At 36.7% G+C, this 21,204-nt stretch overlaps 1 protein-coding gene across 27 annotated transcripts in view; it reads right to left on the bottom strand.

Annotated features, from left to right (window-relative positions):
* EIF4G3 (eukaryotic translation initiation factor 4 gamma 3) overlaps positions 1-21,204 on the bottom strand; it is a 274,286-nt gene that overhangs the window by 14,755 nt on the left and 238,327 nt on the right. For 14 of the 27 annotated variants that reach the window (XM_039854724.1, XM_039854730.1, XM_039854735.1 and 11 more), the window contains 8 exons: positions 18,532-18,629; positions 16,417-16,510; positions 14,971-15,088; positions 13,215-13,435; positions 11,374-11,489; positions 7,409-7,581; positions 1,713-1,838; positions 541-622 (listed from right to left, as the gene is read on the bottom strand). In XM_039854724.1, coding sequence (XP_039710658.1) covers positions 541-622; positions 1,713-1,838; positions 7,409-7,581; positions 11,374-11,489; positions 13,215-13,435; positions 14,971-15,088; positions 16,417-16,510; positions 18,532-18,629 — 1,028 coding nt within the window. The remainder of the gene's footprint in view (positions 1-540; positions 623-1,712; positions 1,839-7,408; positions 7,582-11,373; positions 11,490-13,214; positions 13,436-14,970; positions 15,089-16,416; positions 16,511-18,531; positions 18,630-21,204) is intronic. The other 13 variants (XM_039854734.1, XM_039854728.1, XM_039854732.1 and 10 more) reach the window with 3 other exon arrangements.

Genomic DNA, 21,204 nt, shown 5'->3' on the forward strand with positions numbered 1-21,204 from the left:
GTAGACTTAGATCCTAGCACAGAGTCTTGTAGAGAATAATGCAGTATTTATTAAACTAAAATAAATATAAGACAGAAGGTTCACAATCCTGCGGAATCATTTTTACCACTTATTCTAATCAGAATATTGTGGTACCTTATTCTACCCAGCCCACGATCCAGAAATAATAAAATTAATCATTTTATGAATCCTATCTTTCTCTGAAAGTAGATGATTTTCATTCAAATCTATTAAAAAGTATAAATAATGTAGCAATTTTGTTTCAAGAAGGTAAAATTACTAGCCACAACTCAAACATATCTTGATATTCTTTAAAATTATACCAAATCTACCAAATTCTTTCCCAAATTACTAGTAAACAGAAGGAAAACCACATTTCTGGAGGAAACTATAATGAAACAGAGATCCCACTCTTTTTCAAATAGTAACAGGAAACAATTACTTGCACAGTGATATCTAAGCTATTCACAGATAACCTAAGTGCAAAATCACTGCCCTTCCTAATATGCTGTTGAGTCTGACACTCAGTTTAACACTCACCATTTGTTTGCATAGAAGGTGCAATATTTCAGAAAGCAAGACCCCAGCTCTTCCAACAGGAAGTAAAGGTTTGCTAAATTCTCTGTAAAAGACAGGAGTGGTGATTAATTACCTCTGAACAAATTCCTTGTTCTAGAACAGTAAGCGAACACTGTGAGTCAAAAGAACAGACACTGTGGGCAAGCCAAATCCAGTAAGTAATCTTCAGCAGAAGTGGTTTAGAGACTTCAGGTTCACTTAATGCTTCATAAAGAAGCTGGAAAGAAACTTTAGAATTCCTGGTTTTTGCCTTTTTCTCTAACTGCTTCAGTGATAGAAGCAATGGAAAGATAAGTGTTACTTAATAATCTGTTTATTTACACAAACCCCACTTTAAGTTGAAAGGAGAGAAGCACCTTATGTAACAGAAGTTGTGAAGCTTATTTATTGTTTTTTTTTTAAAGAATATGTATGAAAAAGAGATCAATTTTTTTCAGTCTAAATCAGTATTTCCCAAACTGTACTCTAATTATTCCTTAAAAAAGGATTCTATGGTGAATTAAATAGGCAATGATGAATTAAACAAAGCAATAGTTTTTTATTTATTATAGGATTCTCATAATCTTGAATACGCAATAATACGCTTTGTGAATGTCAAAGAAAGGGGATACAATAGCGTGCAGAGTATGAACAGTTTCTGGGGAAATACTAATGTTTTAAAGAAGAGTTTGGGAAATACTAGTCTATACAAGGATTTCTCACTCATACCCAAATCTAAGACCTCAGTTCCTTTTCTTACAACCTGAGCATGTATTATGCAAGTGTCATAGTCTGACAAGCTATTATGTGGAAATATAACTTCTTAAACACTGGGGCAATGATAGACATAAAAATCAGGTTAACGTTAAGTTTCCAGAAGCAATCACCTTCCGGTGACACGATTCTGGAGCCACAACGACAATCACTGCTAACCTCAATGGACCAAAGGGCTACTATATCCCCATCACTTCTCCAGTGAAGATATAGTATAATAGAACATATTTGTATTAAAATTATAAGTCTTAAAGAGTCACAGGCTGCATACAAGAGTCTCCAAAAGCCCTAAGGGAACAGCACTATGCTAAAAAGCCAGCTGGTGAATTTTGTTATCAGTTTAACTTTGATATACATCAAAAGAAACAAGTACGACTTACACGATAAGTTCTCTCATGGAGATTCCGCCTTCTTTTAACACGGGAGTCACCAATTCGGCAAGGTACAACCAAATATGGGGAATATCAATAGCCATGTCATCCGCCAATTCCAATGTTTCTGAAAAACTGAAAAAAGAACAGGAAGAAAATTCTCACACAAATATAATTCAAAAGTTAAGATTAAATAAAGAGATCAAAAATCAGTCAGTCAAGAAATATCTATTAAGCACTTGGTATGTTAGGTACTGTTTTAGACATAAAGTAACTGGTAAACAAGTTCTTGCTCTCGAAGAGGTTATATTTGTGTGTGGGGAGAACGAGAATGGCCCAAGCAAAAGCATCCTTGCATATAGGGCCAATACATGACCTATGGTACCACAATATCCCAATATAGACAGTGATTAGAAAATACCTGTGTATGGAGGTGATGTTTGAAAGACTTAAATGATGAAAAGGAGGCAGGCACCTGAAGTTCTGGGGGAGCAGCTATTCAATTTAATCCCACACTATACAAAGTTTACCACAGTTGAGTATTATATCTTTTGAGTCAATCAAAAGCACTTACTAAAAACTTAGTGTAATGCAGAACATACACAAAGAGAAGAAAAGGCAAAAATCCTTATCCTTGAGGAGCATGCAATGGGGAAAAAAACTTGGATGGATATAAAAGAGTCCAATGTTACTAACATCATCATCATTACATGTTACGAACTGTTGTACCTTTAAAGAAAAGCTAACAGTTTCAGGCTTTCACACTATGAAATATTTCTCAATGTGAAGTGAAATAAATGGGACCTGAATATAAAACTTAGGAAAAGTCAAATATGAAATATCAGCACAATATTATTTAGGCTCAAAATCATAGCTATTCATTTAGAAGTATAAAAACATAATTTAAGACTTTGTTAATTAGTCCCATATACAGCATATTAAAAAGTACGAACACAAAAGTAAACTGAACTATAGGAGACATATACATAATTACAAGGAAATACACATAATCGTGAATGAATGAAGGGGCCATGGGCAGGCAGAATTTGCCTTCGTATCCTTTCCAATCTGTTTACATAAATATGTGCTTTTTTCACTGCAGTCCCAGTTTCCAGCTAGAGTACCTACTCTTTTTACCTACCTCAGAAGCCTACGTGTCATTAATTTTTTTCACTTAAAAACAGGTACCACTACAAGGCAGAGTCACCTTTCTGAAGGTGCTATTTCATAACCATTTGCTGCTCAACCACATTATCCAACTCTGGGCTTCATGAATCCTTAAAGCTAACTTTCTGACCTTATAGCTTGCAATTATTTGACATCTATTTGCAATATAACAGATACTTGACTATTCTCTCATTATGTGCAGTCTTTCTCAGCTCAGTTAATGTGCTACTGATGGACCATAATCTGGATGGACTCCAGGAATTCCGGGTTAATCACCCTATGAGGACGAGTCATGTTCCATGGGTTAGTGGCATAGATAAAGATGTTTAATGAGCCTATGAGACAGCAACTGCTGCCACGCGGGTCTTTCTGCAGTACATTTACTGTTATTTTCACGTCATCTTACAAGTAAAACATACCCATGTTCTTGCCTTGGTTTTCTACTTCTTGACTAGTCATGAGACAGTCTGCGGAACACACCATACTGCTGATAAAAAACATATCTGGCTGAACATAGGATTTCCATAGAACAAGCTTGTTAAGAGACTTATTTCTTTTCAGGTTTACAGTTCCTAAATCCTTTTGTATGACGTTAGAAGGAAAATCCTAGGTGTGTAGAAGCTCCTACACACAATAGTTTTTGGGTTACTACATAGCCTATAACAATGCCTTGCATAATACACATTTTCTGCTGGCTGAATGAATGAAATAGAGCTACACCATATCCTTGCTTCTTGGTAGGTAGTGACCATCACACCCACTGGACTGCACTTTGGTGGGGTCCCCAGCTGGGACTTTAGGCTTCCCTTCCCCCGTTTCAACTACAGAAGCTCTACTTTTATTTATTCTATATACCGGCTTCCTTCCTAAAATTTAATTAAAGGAAGGGGTACATGGTTAAAAGTTGTAATTAAAAAAAAATTTAGTAAAGGTCCAATCAGAAATTTGCTAAAAAAGCAAAATAATCTACTATAGCTGGAAATGGTATCATCAACAGCATCTTCCACAATTTGCATTACGATAACTTAGCAAAAAAGTAAATTTTGCTGTAGATAAGCAAGGAAAAAGATAGTGAAAACATCTAAAAATCAGCCTGGTCAAATATTATTATGGCTAATCATAAGAATCTAACTACAGGTAAAAAGAAGAAATAAAAAAGATAAAAAAGCCTTCTTATACCGCAGTATCATCGTCATTTACTATAAAAATGTCTATTTAAACTAGATCTTACCTATGTAAGTAAATAGGGTTTTCACTGTTAAGTAGAAGCTCTGTAATTTCTTTTTTTTTAATTTGAAACTCATTTTGCATATCTGTGTAAGCTCTGAACAGTATCTTTTTTAACATGGTAGAATTGCCATAAGTAGTAAGAAAAGTTCCTAAAAATTAGTAGAGATAAGAACTTCCTTTCCAACAAACATCTCTCAAAGTGAAATACTAATATACCAAGCTTCCTGAAGGACACATATCTTGTGTCTGCTGTCAATTCTGATTTTTACCATCTTGGATTTCACTTGTTTATTACACTTCCAAAGTGATTCCAATCTTGTGGCTAATACTGAACTGCACTCAACTGTTTACCAGTTTTAAAAAAAGAAGTCTCCTGATTGTATCAACACTGTTTGAAATGCATCTACCTATTTACCTACCTACCTACTTAATTTGCGTCATAAAGCATTTAGATTCAAGTCTTGAAAATTCCAAGAGGATTGTTTGATGTTGCCTTTGTGGAAATATATTTTACATAAGGCAACTATTATGCTCAGAGTTGATATAGCATCTTGTAATCAAAATTCCAAAGGATCTAAGCTTTATTTATAAACAGCCTGACAGAAAGAGCCTTTTTGAAAGCGCTTTGGTCTAGTCTAACATTTAGTAGCAGTGCATGCCTTAAAAAGAACTGTAGAAGAAATGGTGGGTTAACAGTTGTCTGATCAGGGCCCAGTAAATGTGGAGGCCTTCTACTTTCTATGTTTCCCAGAATCATTGCTGGCTTGGGAAGCCAGGCAGAAACAGCTTCAATGACTGCTCAGAAGTTGGCATCTAAGCAGTAGCAGCATCCAAGGAAGCTAATCTTAGATGTTCCTCCACAATGCTATGTTAAAACAGAAATCTTTGGCTGTTGGGACTAAAAAGACAAAAGACGTAGGGTACTTCCATAGCTCCAATGAACTAGCTTCTCTGGAGAGTATGAACTATTTATAACTTGGACTTTAGAATTAATTGGGAAACTCCGATCTATTTGTAAGAAGGCTCTTGGTGGATAATGACAGGAGATATTGCTTTGTTTCCATCTTAGAAAAACTTGCCAGGCCTCTCCAGTTAGGGAAGAATAGAGGTCTTCATAGGCATACTGGTCTTAGGATGGCCTGGTTAGGTCTAACTTAGTATGAAAAGCTAGACCTGGAGCCACTGTATTATCACTAGCTGCAAAAGAAAGTAAAAATAGAGAAAGATGAAGCAGTTGCTGAGGCACAGAAGTGTTAATCTCATTTGTGGTCTAAATAAAAGGCTGTGGTTGCAGTATTGCCAGCAGCAGCAAAAGCGCCACCACCAATGAAAGTGTGGACACCATGACTGGACATGACGCGTTTCCCTCAAGGGAACCAACAAGGGGAAGTGCAAATGTCTGAGATAGCCTAGAAACCAAATAGCACCTCAAAAGTTCAATTAGAGCTGATGAAGCTAGATCAGACTTCTTGAGGTCTTTCCAGATATGAACCAACATCTGAGAATAGCTTGAAGAGAGGTAGAAAATGGTGAATAATCCAGCATTCTCATTTCCACAATTTTCTGGTGAATATATCATCATATCTGGGTAAAAAGCAAGTTATTTATAAACTAATATAATAGTTACTACAAATGTAGTTTCTAGGGGCTTGGAATTGTAGTTTTAAGTTAGCTAGGGGCAAACCTCAATTTGTTTGTAGGATGTAGATACCCCTCATTTGCTCTTACTATTTACACTGGCTGGTTATTAGAGTGAGCAACAGATTCCTCTTTTAAAACTGGGAAACCTTCCTGTCCCTCCTTGTAAGAAAAAACCAACCAACCAACAAACAAACAAAAAACAAACTGGGAAACCATCCTGGCCTTAAAGGCCAACAAACATAGCAATATTTGCCAAAGTTTCTTATTAAGTTAACTGGGTCAGTTAACTGGCCTTAATCTAGTTAGTCACTGAATTCAATGGAATCTAACTTAGGGGTCCCCAACCCCCGAGCTGTGGATTGGTACCGGTCCATGGCCTGTTAGGAACCGGGCTATACAGCAGGAGGTGAGTGGCAGGCGAGTGAGCAATGCTTCATCTGTCTTTGCAGCTGCTCCCCAGCGCTAGCATCACTGCCTCAGCTCCACCTGAGATCATCAGGCATTGGGTTCTCATAGGAACATCAGTTCCTGGTGCCAAAAAGCTTGGGGGCTGCTATCTAGCTTACTGCTGAAAGACAACTTTTTAGTGATTGTAGGGGCAAGTACACATTATCCAGAACTTGGAGGTCAATGTCATCTTCCTCACAAAATCAAACGAGTAATTATTCCTAAGTATATTCGACCTTAGCATCTAATAGTTACACTAAGTGGATGACCATATCTGAAAGATACACAGTGGCATTTCTTCTCAAGCAAATTTAATGTACAAGAATACAAAATGAGCTTGACAAAAAAATTTACAAGGAGAAAAACCAATAGTGCAGAATTCTTACTACCATTCCACTTGATGAGTTTGAGAGAGGAGATGTGAATCTGATGTTCAGCCCTCAGGAGGGCTTAGTTCCTACTACCTTAGAGAGTGGGGACCTATCAGTGCTGAGTGTGATTCTATGTTTGTACTTATACAACACGGCTCCTAAAACAAAATTTCTTATTATATGCAATTTTCACCATAAACACTCATTTTAGAACCTAAGCCTGGGTAAGATTCTGTGGCTGTACCACAGAGAACCTGATCCATGCACTTGGGATGATGGGGTATCACTAAGATACCAGAACCTGATCAAATGAGGATACAACACCAGTGACAGCCAGACTTCATCAAACTAGCCATCAGCAGGAATCATAATGAAACCAACCTGGCATAGATTAAATCATTAACTTGGAGTTACATATCCTATGGGGCTAATGTGGACAGGCAAGCATTTCCTAGGTTTAATGATAAGATAAGGTTTTTATTTTTAAGTCAATTTTCCAGATTTTTTTTTTTTTGTCATGAAGAAGTTTTTTCCTCAAAGAACATCCAGGAGTTTACATGTAAATAGGCTGTTGAGGGTCTCAGTTCCTCCACAGTTAAGAGGTCTCTGCTACCTTACTTACATCATGATATAGGTCTAACAATAAGACATGGAAAACCAGAAGATAATCCTTATGCCCTAGCAGTCTACAAAATGCCATCACATCAACCAACATATTATCAATATGTTACACATCAACATATTAAACACAATTTTAATCTATGTAAAAAACCAAATACTTAAAAAAAGATATGTACTTTTAAAATTAACTTCTAGTAAATGAATACCACTCTTGAGGAAGATACTGACCCTTTGAAAAAGTCTTGCTTGCTGAGTTTTTCTGACTGCACCAGCTGATACAGTAATTGGCCCATGTGATCCCTGGTGATCTGGCTCCTTTCCAGGGTGGACTCCACCCCTGTTCTCACAAACACATGTAGCAGACCCTGGGCGTTCAGCTCTTCCACACACTGCATGGCTTCCTGTTCAAATAGCAAGTGAAAGCTTACTCTAAAAATCTAGACAGCATTACCAGAGTGTTAAAAAAAGTTTAAAATCTTCTACTAATGACAAACTCAGTAAAAAACTCCACAAACAAGACAGTTCTGATATTAATTTTTAAAACATTAATACAGCTCTGTAAAATGCAGGCTGATATAGGCAATATTAGCTATATTTTAAAAAATAGTGACTTTGTAAGACAACTGCTTTTAAGTTAATAATTTTATTAAAGATCACTCGAGTCAAAATATATTTTTCTACACAATGTTTGCCTATTTTATGATCTTTTAAAAAACTGAAAATGGTATATTATGAAATAGAAATTCGATGTCATGATTCAAATGCCTTAAAGTGGCAACAGAAAATTCTGTTTCGGTGTGTTTATATTTGTAAAATTTTCAACAAAAACAGTCTTCCTTCATATGGTTAGTACCAAAAACCTTGAAGGAAGTTCTCAGGGTGTGGGGCTCGTGACTGTTTCTCACCCATGGGGTGGTCGGGCTAGGTCCGCGTACCTTTGGTGTGGAGGGTAAAAGGCTGGCAGCTGGCAGCCAGGGTTGTTGAATCACCGACACAGCAGTGTCCCCCCGCCTTAGTCATTTCAATTTTGTCTGGGTATGAAACTCTGGTTTCACCTCTAAAGAGAGTAGCTCCTCTGAGGGAAAGCTGTGTGTGAGAAGGGCTGCCTCCTGACCGAAGGGCGTAAAGGCACATCCAGGTGTCTCGCTGCTGCTTTACTGCCCCTCTGCTACTTTATTTAATACCTCCCCGTGTCAACTTTTTATCTTAAAAACTGTGAACTACAGAGAAATTAAAAAGTAGTACAATGCACACCTATATATCTTCACTTCAATTTAGATTCATTAATTGTTAGTTTTCTTTCTCTCCATATTAGAAATTTAACATTCATACAATGTCAATAAAAATATTATCTGATATACAGTACATATTCGAATTTTCACAATTGTCCCCAAATGTCAAATATAGCTTTTTGGTGTTGTATAGGATCCAACTGAAAACCCAGTATCACAAATCATGCTGTCTTTTTAAATCCTCTAACGTAGATCAGGTCCTTTCGTTCTTTTGTCTTTCTATGACACTAGCATTTTTGAAACATTTGGGCCAGTTGTCATGTAAAACTTTCTTACATATACTTTTAATCAATCAATCCTACTGTTTCCGGCTCCATCTGCAACTTATACACATTCATCATCTGCTGAAGAAATTACCATTCATCTGATTTCTAACTTCCGCAATGTTGCTGCTATCTATTCCCTATGCTCCTTATCCTTGTGGGTTTTTGCCTCATTTTAAAAGCATCATCATCATTATGTCTTTTCGGGAGAGTTTAAAGGAATGCAAGTATAAAATCTTCAGTATGTAACCTGAAGTGATTGTCTTCCAATAGGAATTTATTCACTGACTCTGCACACAGGGTCAACTAACTATATCATGGTACCTCTAATGTCATAGCAGTTCATAATCTTGCCCTTCCCCCCAATTTTCTCATGGTTTGATTTTTCTTGTTTTTGAGTTCTCAGCTGAAACGACACCTCTTATAGTCTCTGTGATCGCCCAACCTAACTGTATTTCTCTACACCGAAACATTATTTTTCATTTTGTAGTTGCTGTTTATTTACTACCTATCTTTAGGGCAGCTTTGTCTCTATCTCCTACTAGAATGTAAGCTCATTAAAGACCCTTAAAAGCAGACCGTGTTGCTCCCTAGATATACTACAGTATATCCAGGCAGTATTCTCTAAAATGTGGCTGGCATGTTTTAGGTACTCAATAAAGATACATCAGAGAGGCTAAAAACACAGGCTGTGGGATCAGACAGATGTAGGTTTGAATCCCAGCTCTGCCACTACTGTGTGAGTTTGAGTGTAACTTAAATCTCTCAGCCTTGACTTCCTATCATAGAGTTACTGTGAGGATTGAATATAACGTGTATATAAAATCACTTGGCACATTGCCAAGCACAAAACAAAGGCTCAATAAATATTAATTTGTATTGTTGTTAATAAGAGCAACTATTAATATGTTAGGAAAAATCTCTGTAAGCCTTTAGCATGACACACTAATATCCTAAAGGTGATAAGATAAAGTTTATGCTCTGAAGTTAGGAACCTGGCTTTGAACACTGAGTCTGCTACTTAGCAGCAGTACAACACAGAGCAAGTTACTTTACATCTTTGCATCTCAGTTTCCTTATCTGTAAAAATGGCTTTTATAATAATATTAACACAAGGAGAGTGTTACGAGAGTTAAATGAACAAATACATATAAAATACATAGAATAGCACCGAGCACATAGTAAGCCCTCACCAAGTCTGACATTATTACCTGGTTCTTATCACCACTCTGCAGCAGAGCTGCTTTGTATATTACAAAATGAAATTCCTGAGTCACAACTGACTCTGTCCTTTCCATACTGCAGGCCTGGCCTAGGGCTAAATGATTCTTCAAAGGGTCCCCTTATTGCACTGAAGTGTTACTAAGGCCTTTTCCTCCCTTTATCTCTAGTTCATCAGAGGGGCATTTTCTTTTTCAAAGTATTTGTTGCTAGCTGACCTTGTATATCCTTCCAATTATTTCTAAAGCCAACCTCCACCGCTTTCTTCCTCATTGTCTCTGCTCTTTATCTTTCGTAGCCTTTCCACTTTCTTGCAAGTCTTTCACATTTCCTTACTTCCATGCAAGAAAACAGCTGTGCTGCCCGTTTACAGGAATACTCTTCACTTCCTAAGAATCTAACTACTAAATAACAGTATATGAAGTCTTTTCTTTGGCACTTTCCAGTTAATGTTCATTTATTTTTGCTGCATTTTCTAAGGGCTTCTGTAAAGAACTCCTTTCCAACTTGCTTATCCATCAAAACTTCTTCCTACTTCTGCGTTTTGGACAATTTCAGAGGCTTGAGGATTTTAGAAGCCTGGACTATAGCTAACCACGTTGATTTTTATGTATAGAAAGCATATGACTAAGTTATGAAGAGATAAGTAAGCTAAAAAGAAGTTTTAATCATATAATGCCAAAGCAAAAGTACTTAGTTATCTGACAAATACTTTTAACAAGCCTTTGCTTACTCCAGATCCCTACACTAGGTCCTATTATATGATCTCTCCTAAGACCCTATATAGGTATACGAGCATTTATTATGACGACAGTTTAAATATCTCCTTGTGGAGTTACCTATTTATGGTCTGTCTCTGCCACTAGACTATAAGGCTCATGAAGTCAGGCAGTATACCTATCTTATTCACTACCATCTTCAAATGAAGATCGAAGAGAAGGTCAAGGTTAAAGAAGGGCAAATGCAAAGCTATGTCTTGAAATGATTCACTTAGACTGCATGACCCTAGCACACTGCTTACTCCTTTGTGCCTTAGTTTTCCACTTATGAAATAAAGAAAAAGCAATGTCAGCCTAATATACAGGGAGTCAGAAATGCCCTATAATGATAATGCATTGTTCTTTGTTCATTAATATCAAAGTCAAATTGGTTATTCCACGGCAGAAACTGATTGGTACCCACTCTCTCTTCCTGCCACTTGATCCTATGAACTATATAGTATCAATTTAAGAGTACCTGGCAGAAATGTACCAGGGTTGTGCAAACTGAACTGTGTAGGACTTGGATTACACACCCTACGTCTTATCAGTTCACAATGACATCTGATTTAGACCAGAACCAAGTTACTATGCCTGTCACAGGGCTTTCTGCATTGTTATTACTTTCTTAAAAAAAAAAAAAAAAAAAATTCATTTACCTTAAAATCATTAATGTGTAGAAATTCATCAATTATAGATCTGGACTTCCTCTCCATCTCCTCTTCTGACAATGCAGGCTTGTCAGGGGCTGATGTTGCTGGAATTTCTGGTTTTGCTATTAGTAAAGTTAAAAAAAGTGAGAAAGTGAAAATGACAAAAATTATCATTAAAATGGTAGGATCATGGTTGACAACATTTATGTGTTATTACACTATTTTCAGTAAAGGCATTAAAATAGGTACAAATTTGACAAAGCAAGATACCTAAAAGCAGAATACGGAAACATTTACTGTAGAATAGAGATGCACTAAGTAATTTCATGATCCACACTAATCAAGAAAATATAGAGATATGACAAACTTTTATTAAACTTTTTTGTTCTTTTCTATATTTTGATTCCTCTCCATTACCTCGATGATGGAAAGCACATGAGGCCCACACAATCATGCCCAGATCTCTAGCCACAATGGCCTTGGGCAACTTCTCCAAAATGAAATGGTTCTGCCAACTACCACTTTGCTCATGGTGCTCTTGTGGTTTGTACATGTTTAGCATGTATGTACTTAGGGGACCAACATGTACATCCCTTCTGTCTTTCTGTCTGGGAAGCTCTTTCTCTCTGTTCCATGTCCATCATTTCTGCAAATCTGTTTTAACTCCTATTGGTCCTTTATACCTAGGGAAGCCTTCTTTGACACCTCTCCATGTCAATTCTAGCTAGTTCCTTTGTAAGTACTGTCTCAGAACTATGTTCCTTTCCTTCACAGCATTTTTCTCAGTTTGTACTTCTGTGGAGTTATTTGATAAAGGGTTTTCCTGATGTGGCAGACTGAAGGCTGAGAGCAGGGACTGAGTGCCCAGAAGTCATGAGGGCTCAGAGTACATGAAGTAAATAAACAAATGACCCAGACAATAGACATGTATAGGGCAACGGTGCTACATTATTCACTACACACAGATATTTTCATGTTCTATCTTGCTATGTTTCCCAAATTCCTAGCACAGATAAGAAAGCTACATATCTCTACAGTCAAAAGATCTGAAGTTTATATCCATTGGGAGAAGACATTTCAATTTGCTTCTGAAATCCATTTAGAGACTAAAGTTAGAAGACAATTTAAATAGTGAAACAAATTTGAAAGTTAAAGATGCTAAAAATTATTTTTAACCTTTTTTTTTTATCACTGTCATTATCATCATCATGACAACTAATACCTTTTGAAACTTTTTATTTATCAGGTAATGTTCTAATTAGTTACACGTATATTCTTCTCATTAATCTTTATAATAACCTTATACTTATTATCCCCATGTAACAAATGAGGAAACTGAGACACAGGCAATTTTTAGAACATTATCTGAGTCCATCCTCTAAGCATATACATGTTAAACATGTACAAACCACAGAGGTTGCCAAGGAGTATGAAGGTAACAAAAGACAATCAGATACTTTCTCTATGGTTTGCTTGCAGTGACTCAAAAGCTCAGAATTTTCATGTATGTGAGGGGCTCTAAGCATAAGTACTCTAACTCACAGTGGTGTGTTATTTAGGGAACTTTTAAGAAATTCAGGTTGTTTACAGCAAGAGGACCTCATCATCATCACGTTTAATAAAGAAAGAAGAAAATTTATAAATTGCTGAACAAAGGGATACTTGGGGAATGAGAACTACGCTACAAAACTATGAGGCTGCCCTTTAACTTTTAAGATACTGGTGTGTGTGTTGCTATCATGTATTGATTCTGAAATCTACTTAGGCACAAAGTCTCCTTTGTATTTTTTACTTCCAATTTTAAGGCCCAAATCTTCATCTCTATCTGTTCACGTAAGGTGTCTCACCTGACTCCCTGGTTTTGTTTCGGTCCGCCTCGGTGCTGTTCCTGTCCATATCCATGCCTCCGGTGAGCTGTTTCACCGTCTCTAGCATCTCTCTCCGTTGCTCTTCTTGAGACTGATTGTCTAACAGGTCTTTACTACTGCTGCCCCTCATGAAAGTGTTTGCACGAGCTGCTGCAGATGGCAGGGGCTTGTCATTCTTCTCTCTGCCCATGCTTCCACGACTAAAAGACAAAACAACACTTTTCAAAAGACCACCCCATTCCCTATGTATGTAAATTATAAAATAACGCTAACATGTTCTAAAGTACGCAGAATAATTTCCCAGATAACTTTAATGTGTGAGGCACCAATTATATTTCAAAGTGCAATTATTTATAGAAACAAGTAAAATCAGTGCTTTAAAGGGAATATTAAGATAGCTTTAACTTTCTCTCTTAAATGTTAAAGGGATACCACTTAAAATTTTAAAATGCCAATGGCAATTCCTTAAAATTTAAAAAAAATTTTAAGAATAAAGAAGACCGTGATGAATTTATAAATATGAGTGAAAGAAAACACAATACCAAAAGAACATGGTATCACTATCTTAGAAATTACATGATACTTTATTCGGAAACTTCACACATATGGAAAATATTTGAGAACCAAGTAAAGTAATTTTTGAATAGCCAAAGTCACACACTTTATTCATTTTAAGAATAAACCTTCCTATTTCCCTATTTAGTCTTCTTTTAGACAATTCTAACCAGCTGGACAAATAGTTCCTTATCTCTGATCAGAAGCAGCAAATAAAAAGTGCAAGAAGGGTTTGCAGAGGCACAACAATAGTCTAATCACTTTAAAAAAACCATACACACTCAAAAGGCAGAGCTATCGGGGGAAATTTATGGCAGGGCCTAAAGAGCCACAAAAACCCCAATAGCACAACTGGTGTTCAATTACAATCTCAGTCATCATTAAAAAGTTGACTTGTGCTACGTATATTTTGTTTCAGATGCCAAGGGAATACTAACACAGTTTAGAAAGTCTACCCAGCCAAACATTACAATCACAAAAGTTTGGGAGCTTAAAGAAACTTCAGTTCTAAAAGTGCTTATAACAAAATTTTGTTCTCTGTGTCCATGTCACTATACTACAGGTCCTCGTCCATTCTCCATAAACCAACAAATGGGACACTTAACTGTACGAATCCTACAAAAATCAAAGTAGGGAGATAGTAGAATAATACATAATGGTGAAGAACAAAAGACAATCTCAAATATAACATGAAGAACAGTGTTACAGAGGTGTGTGGGTGGGCTGTCATCCCTGTGTTTGAGAGTGCTAAATTAATCTAAAGCATCCTGAGGCATTAGCTTGAAGAGCCCTACACAAGCCTCCAGGAGGCTTTTTGGGTGAGCCTGGCTTTCTCAAGGAACAAACCATTAGATATTTGCCAGATAACTTACCCTTCCTTTCCATCCCATCCCATCCCATCCCACCCCATCCCACCCCATCCCACCCCATCCCACCCCATCCATCCCATCCCATCCCATCCCAAATCTACCATGCAACTTTGTTCTTAACTTGGAAATTACAGAATGTTACATTAGAAGGGAAAAAAAAATCAACCTTAGAGATAAAAGGTATCTATTCATAGGGATTATCATCATTGTGTGTCTGAGGCAGAGAGAGAGAGACAAGCAGGCAGGTGCAGGCAGACATAGTGATAATAAGCAGGTGAGTCTTGATTTAACATGTAGAGCAGGCTTCTTACCTGGTTAAGGTCCGGCGGGAATCAAACTCTAAAGGTGTGGATGATGTAGACCCTGAGGGTGCTGGAGGTTGCAAAGCAGAGAATCTATTTAAACTGGAAGCACTTGACCTTAAGGCATCTATAGGTATTGAGGATTGAGAAAAAAATACAAATCACATGACTAAAACGCAGCTTCTAATTCATCTGCTTCCCTGGGGTGGGGCCTGAGACGAGGCTGTTCTAACATGCCCAATAAGGTGATGCCAAACTCCTGGTCCACAGACCACACTCTTGAGAAGCGGAGTGTTAGAATTTGTACGAAAAAAGAATTTAGAAATCTTTGTTCATTATGATGATTTGCTTCTGATCCTTTAAAAACATAATTAAATTATCTAAGGTAAGGAATGGGGGTGGGAATGGTAAACAGGGACATGATGGTGGCAAGCAAAACAAAATAAAACATAGTTGACCCTTGAACAATATAGGCTGGAACTGTGAGGGTCCACTTATACACAGATTTCTTATAAATACCTGTACTGTTTTCGACCCGCAGTTCAGAGTCTGTGGATGTGGAGGGCTGACTGTATGCATGGAGCTACGCCATTTTATACAGAGGACTTGCGCGTCTGTGAACTTTGGTGTCCACAGGGGGCGCCCAGAATCAATCCCCCATGGATACCAAGGTATGATTTAAGTTTTTTGGGAGTCAAAAGTTATATGTGGATTTTTGACTGCTGGGGTACGGGGGGAGGCACTCCAATCCCCAAGTTGTTTAAGGGTCAACTGTATTTCACTTAAAAAAGGTAAGTAATATAATGTCATTATCTCATTTATGTAAAATTATGCATGTAGGTTTAAATGAATAATAAAAGCTTTTAAAATTTAATTAGAAGAAAAAAAGGTCAAAATTACTTAAAGGAAAATATGGGAAGAAGGTTAACAATGAAGTTTTTATTCTTTCCACAGGGCTTCTTCAGCTTTTAAGATATGTTTGTGATGGTCCAAACATCACAAGCCAAATCTCTCAAAATCTGGCTCATGGTTAAGATTTTGAAAAATATTTCAATCCGATTCTTTATTCTTTTTACAACACCCTGAAATTAAATGCTCGGGGTCTTAACGTTCTTTTTCTAAGCAAAATGAGTTGGTCTTTTAATGTGAGGTCCCAGTAATTTCTCTGATTATACTGAATTTGTGAATGACAATAACAAAGGAACTTGAGATTAAAGTCTTAAATGGCCTAACTGTACTAAAAAAAAATTAAAAAAAAAATTTTAAATACCTAAGGATCCTTACCGAGGAGGAAAGCCTAATTTGTGTTAATCAGAAAGGGCCACCGGTAAGTTTGGACATGATTCGTCGATAGGTCCTTTCCTAAAATTATTATTAGATGATGGTGGGAACACACTGTAAGGGAATGCTTACAGACCACATCTGGACTCCCGAGAAGGGACACTCCACGCTTACCAGTCTCGCTTGCCTTTGCTCCACCACTGCTGCCTTTTCCCCAACTGCCCAGTTGTGCTTTAGGTACCAGCTGGATTTTCTCATCAATTGTAGGCTGTAACATAAGTGACCAGTCAATTCTACGAAATATTCTAGAAAAATCATTTTTTTTCCCCAGTGCGGTAAAACCAATTTTAGCAACAAAATTTTGCTTGGAATGCCAATTTAAGAAACATAAATTGGAGCTGTTTACGTTAAAGTGGGTAGAATTCTTGTGGCCCCTGAAGTGCTTCCTTGGAATCCAGCTTCCACAACCCACCAATGATTTGAAACCACTGGTTAGTCTAGAGAATGCACTCAGGTCCTCAGACACGGTGTGCCAGAGTGCTAATGTAAGCAGATTCTAATGTCCCCTCCTGTGTAGTAACGCCCAGTTACTTTAAAAAGAAAAAAGGAATGTATGAATACAAAATTAACTCATTAATCTGTGAGAAGACAGATTTCACATTTTAGTAAAGCCTAATATAGGCTAGGTCTAGGGATGGAGAGGTACAACTCAAGGATTCAATAAAGGGGAATAGGAACAGCATGTTAGACAGGGAATTAAGGTGCCTGATATCTTTCAGGTTTAACCCTCCAACACAATTTTAGTGTAAGTGAACAAAATTATGATGTAACACAAATTAATCATAAAACATATACAACCTAAAAGCCGTGATGCAGCTCTTTAAAAACAAAGGTATAATATTCTGACAGTGCTGCCTTGCTATGTGACATGATTTCACACAAATCTCTCCAAGTTAACAAATTTGTTTACGGTTTTGAACTTTTGCTAGGATACTTATGTAGAGTATCTATTGCATAACTATCTGAATATACAATTTACATATTTTTCAAAATATTAAGGAAATTTTTTATAGTGTCCATTGACAGAAATAATATTTAAAAACACAAACAAATGTTACTTTAAATTATTGATAAAATTTTCAAAGATGTTGGAGGTGATGATGTCGGAGAAATTCTTTAAACATAAGATTAAAAAATTTTTTTTTTAAAATTACAGTGGACACCATGACAATTTTATAACTGGCAATTCTTAATCCCATGAATCTTTTAACCTAGTGCCACCTCTCCCCACCCCTCAAAATTACCGTAAGATTTTGCTTAAAACTGTCTCTTGCTAGAAATGAAAGTAGATAGGAATCAAATTGTATTCAGCAACGGAATTCCTGCTCTGAGACATAAACAACTGGAAGAATGTTACCAGAATCTTAGAGAAGAGGATCCTAGCTAATTAACTTTGAGAGAGAGCCATAGAGGTAATGTTCTATCCTGAAGCAATGCTTTGCTAAAACCATAAAGATGCAAATAACATAGCCCATCTTCCAATTTTATCAAAGTCTTTTTTCTTTTTGTCAGTTATCTTCTTTAATTTGATATTTTCACATTAGCTTTAGATTGTCTTTAGTATCCTACTGGCAGGTGGCCAATTTTCAGAACTACAGAGAGTGTATTACAACTAAGGATTAAACTAGACTTGCAAATAATCTGCAAAACTCACTGGGATGTAGAAGTTTCCACATTTATAAAATGTAATTTTGCTTTCTCTACATTCTTCACTATACTTATAGTGATCGACTTCCACTACTAAAATTCTTGGAGAAAATTCTTTCCACTTGCTACTGTCCATGGATTCTCATGACAGAGAAAACTAAATGAAGTATATTAAATATTTATCACAGAATGATTTCTAGTAGGTCCTCTGTGATTTCTTTTAGGCCCCAGACATAGAAAAACATTAATTCCTTTCAAGGTTAGACTTAAACATATAGCTGCTTATACACTGTATAAAAGCTTGCAATTGACTATGGCTTCTGAAGTACCTTTGTTATAATTTCCTTTATTTTATGCATCTCATAACTTTAAGAATTAAGCTAGTCACTTCCTCCTTAGTAAACCCTCATAGAAACAGAAAGAACTAATGCCAGGATAAGTATGTGAGAATACAGTGATGAATATTGACTTGTAGGAAAAAAAACCCACCTCATAAAATCTGCAAATGGCTATTTCACAAGAGCAAGAAGTAATTTTGAGTGTCATCTTTGAGGCTGCTGATGTGTTTTAAATGTAACTCACCTTAGTGATTTTCAGGAATTTTGAGGGGTCCAGAACCCGACTATTCTTGGCCCCTTGTACAGTGTTCCACCCACCTTCATCCACTCTCTGGACGCCTGCTGGGAGAACAGAGTGAGTCAGTCTTTCACCTGTGTCAAGTCAGTTTGACAATGAAAGAGTGAGAAATGTTGTCAACATCACCAGTCGAAACCAAGGAAAAGACAAAATTGTTAAAGCATTGCTAATAGCCTCTAACACCCACCACATGAAACTACTAAGCGTAAGCACTCTGCTTATATTGAATCTCCCATGAAACATTAATGATCTAGATGAAACCAAGGGATACAAATGAGGAGAGACTGAGTGTTTACAGAGTTAACGACTGTTTACAGAGCACTTTGATCAGAACACTTTGGGAGAAGTCAGATGGAAGTTATTTATCCCAAAGTTTATTTCACTTAATAATGTCAAATGACAGGGTGCTTCAATCATTCCCCCAAATCTACTTCTCCAGCCTTTCAGCTGCTCAGGCAGAAAGACTTGACTCTTCTTTCTCTCACACTTTGCACCTAATTTGTCAGCAAATCTTGTCAGTTCAACCTTTATTTACAGTATATTCAGTACCTAGCCCCTACTAACTACTGCCAACACTACCGATTTGGTTTAAGCCAGCAATAATATTTCCTCAATTAGTACAAAAACCTCTTCAATGGCTTTCCTGTTTCTTCATTCATTCATTCATTCATTCATTCATTCATGTATATCATGGCAGCCAGTGTGAACCTAGTAAAGTATAAGTCAGGTTCCGTCACTTCTCTGCTCAAAAATGCTTGTTTTTTGTCCATTTCACTCAGATAAAAAGACAGATTCCTTATAAATTGCCTACAAGATCGAAATAATCTGGTCTCCTGCCTCTCAGACCCCATCTTCTACTGCTCTTCCCCCATGCCCTTTTATCCAGACACACTGGCCACTTTGCTAATCCTTAAAAATGCTGTTTCAGGACCTTTGTACTTACTATACTCTCTTTGCCTAAAACCTTCTCTCCCCAAATATCCACATGACTTAACTTTATCACTTGCTTCAGGTCTTTGCTCCAACAATACCAACTTTAATAGGCTCCCTAATTTCCCTATTTAAAATCGCAACCTCTGGCCATCAAGCCTTGCACTCCTTAATCCCTCCCTTTCTGCTTTATTTTTTTTCTATAGAACAAATTTATCTGAGAAAATTACATATTTTACTTAACGTTATTTATTATCTTTCCCTCTCAGTAAGATGTAAGCTGAATAAGGGAAGGGATTTTCTCCTGTTAAGCGACAGGCACTCAAAAAATATTTGTTGAATGAATGAATGAAATATCAACACACTGTCTATCCATAAACTTTTCTGATCCTCATACTTCTTGATTTTCTCTGTGCTACCTGATATTATTGCTTCCTTGTTTCTATGATGCTTATATCCTAGTACTCCTTCCTTTCTACTTGGTCTTATCTGTCAGTTTTCCAAGTTCTTTACTTCCTTTAGTCAGCTGAGGACATCCTTCCATGGATTAGGCTTTTATATTTTCCCTCTCAATCTAGTTCAATAATAAATAAAAATCATCACTTGAAAGGCACAGTATTAGGTACTAGGATGAGGAAGGTGGGTAAGTGTGGTGTCCCATTAAACTTAAAAGTATACTTTTTCCCCTGGAGCCTTCATCTCTCATAACTTCACTGTGAGATCTTCTGTGTCTGTGATAAATAATAGCTAATGGTTATTGAGTATTTACTCTGTGCCCGTTGCTATGTTAAACACGTTGGATATACTACCTTTCATCCTCACACAAATCATTAGTACTATTATTAAATTCATTTTATAGATTAAGTGGCTTGCGCAATGTCTTACAGCTAGGATGTAGGCAAGCTGAAATTTAAACCGAGACCATTTAGCTCAAGAGTCTATGCTCTTAACCACTATACTATACAACCCACTCACTGCCCTTATCACTTAACTGCACAATGGACAAATGAGTATTCCCACTTGGATGCCCTGTTGTCATCTCAAAATAAACAGGCTTAAAAGAAATATGATCATTTCCCTTCTGAAAAAGGTTTCCTCTTCCGGTGCTTCTAAACTTAGTCAATGGACTTTCTATTCTCTCAAGTGTAAAATGCCTTTTATTTCATCTTTCATATTTTTTGTTTCTTCCTTTTAATTTTTATTAATACCAAGTCTCACCTCCTTTCACATGAGATTTCCGTAACAGCAAGACTTTTGAGTTCTGTGTACTCCTCTGATTCATCTTGTGAAGAGCAACAGACTTATTTTATTTACGTATCTCTTATACAGCATTACTCCTTTGCTTAAAAACTTACAATGGCTTCTTAACTTCTACTAAATCAAGTCAAAAGTTCTTAATCTGGCTCCACGCTTCCAGACATTTTCCATTTTGCCCGAACACTTAAAATTTTGTTCCAATCATGCTTGTTTATTCTCTTTACAATTTATGTTTACTCTAATTTCATAAATAAAATTCTTCCTTCTGTTCCAAGTATCTACCATCCACTAAGACGAAATTCAAGTGCCCCTTCCTCAAATAAAGATTTCTTCTTGCTTTCTATCTCTCTTCTCTGAATTTTAACCTTAATGGAGAACACATCTCATAATTGATAATATCTTCCATTTGCTTGACCAATGTTCCCTGTATTA

The sequence above is a fragment of the Pteropus medius genome, unplaced genomic scaffold, assembly GCF_902729225.1.
Source record: "Pteropus medius unplaced genomic scaffold, Ma_sr-lr_union100, whole genome shotgun sequence".
Lineage (NCBI taxonomy): Eukaryota > Metazoa > Chordata > Mammalia > Chiroptera > Pteropodidae > Pteropus > Pteropus medius.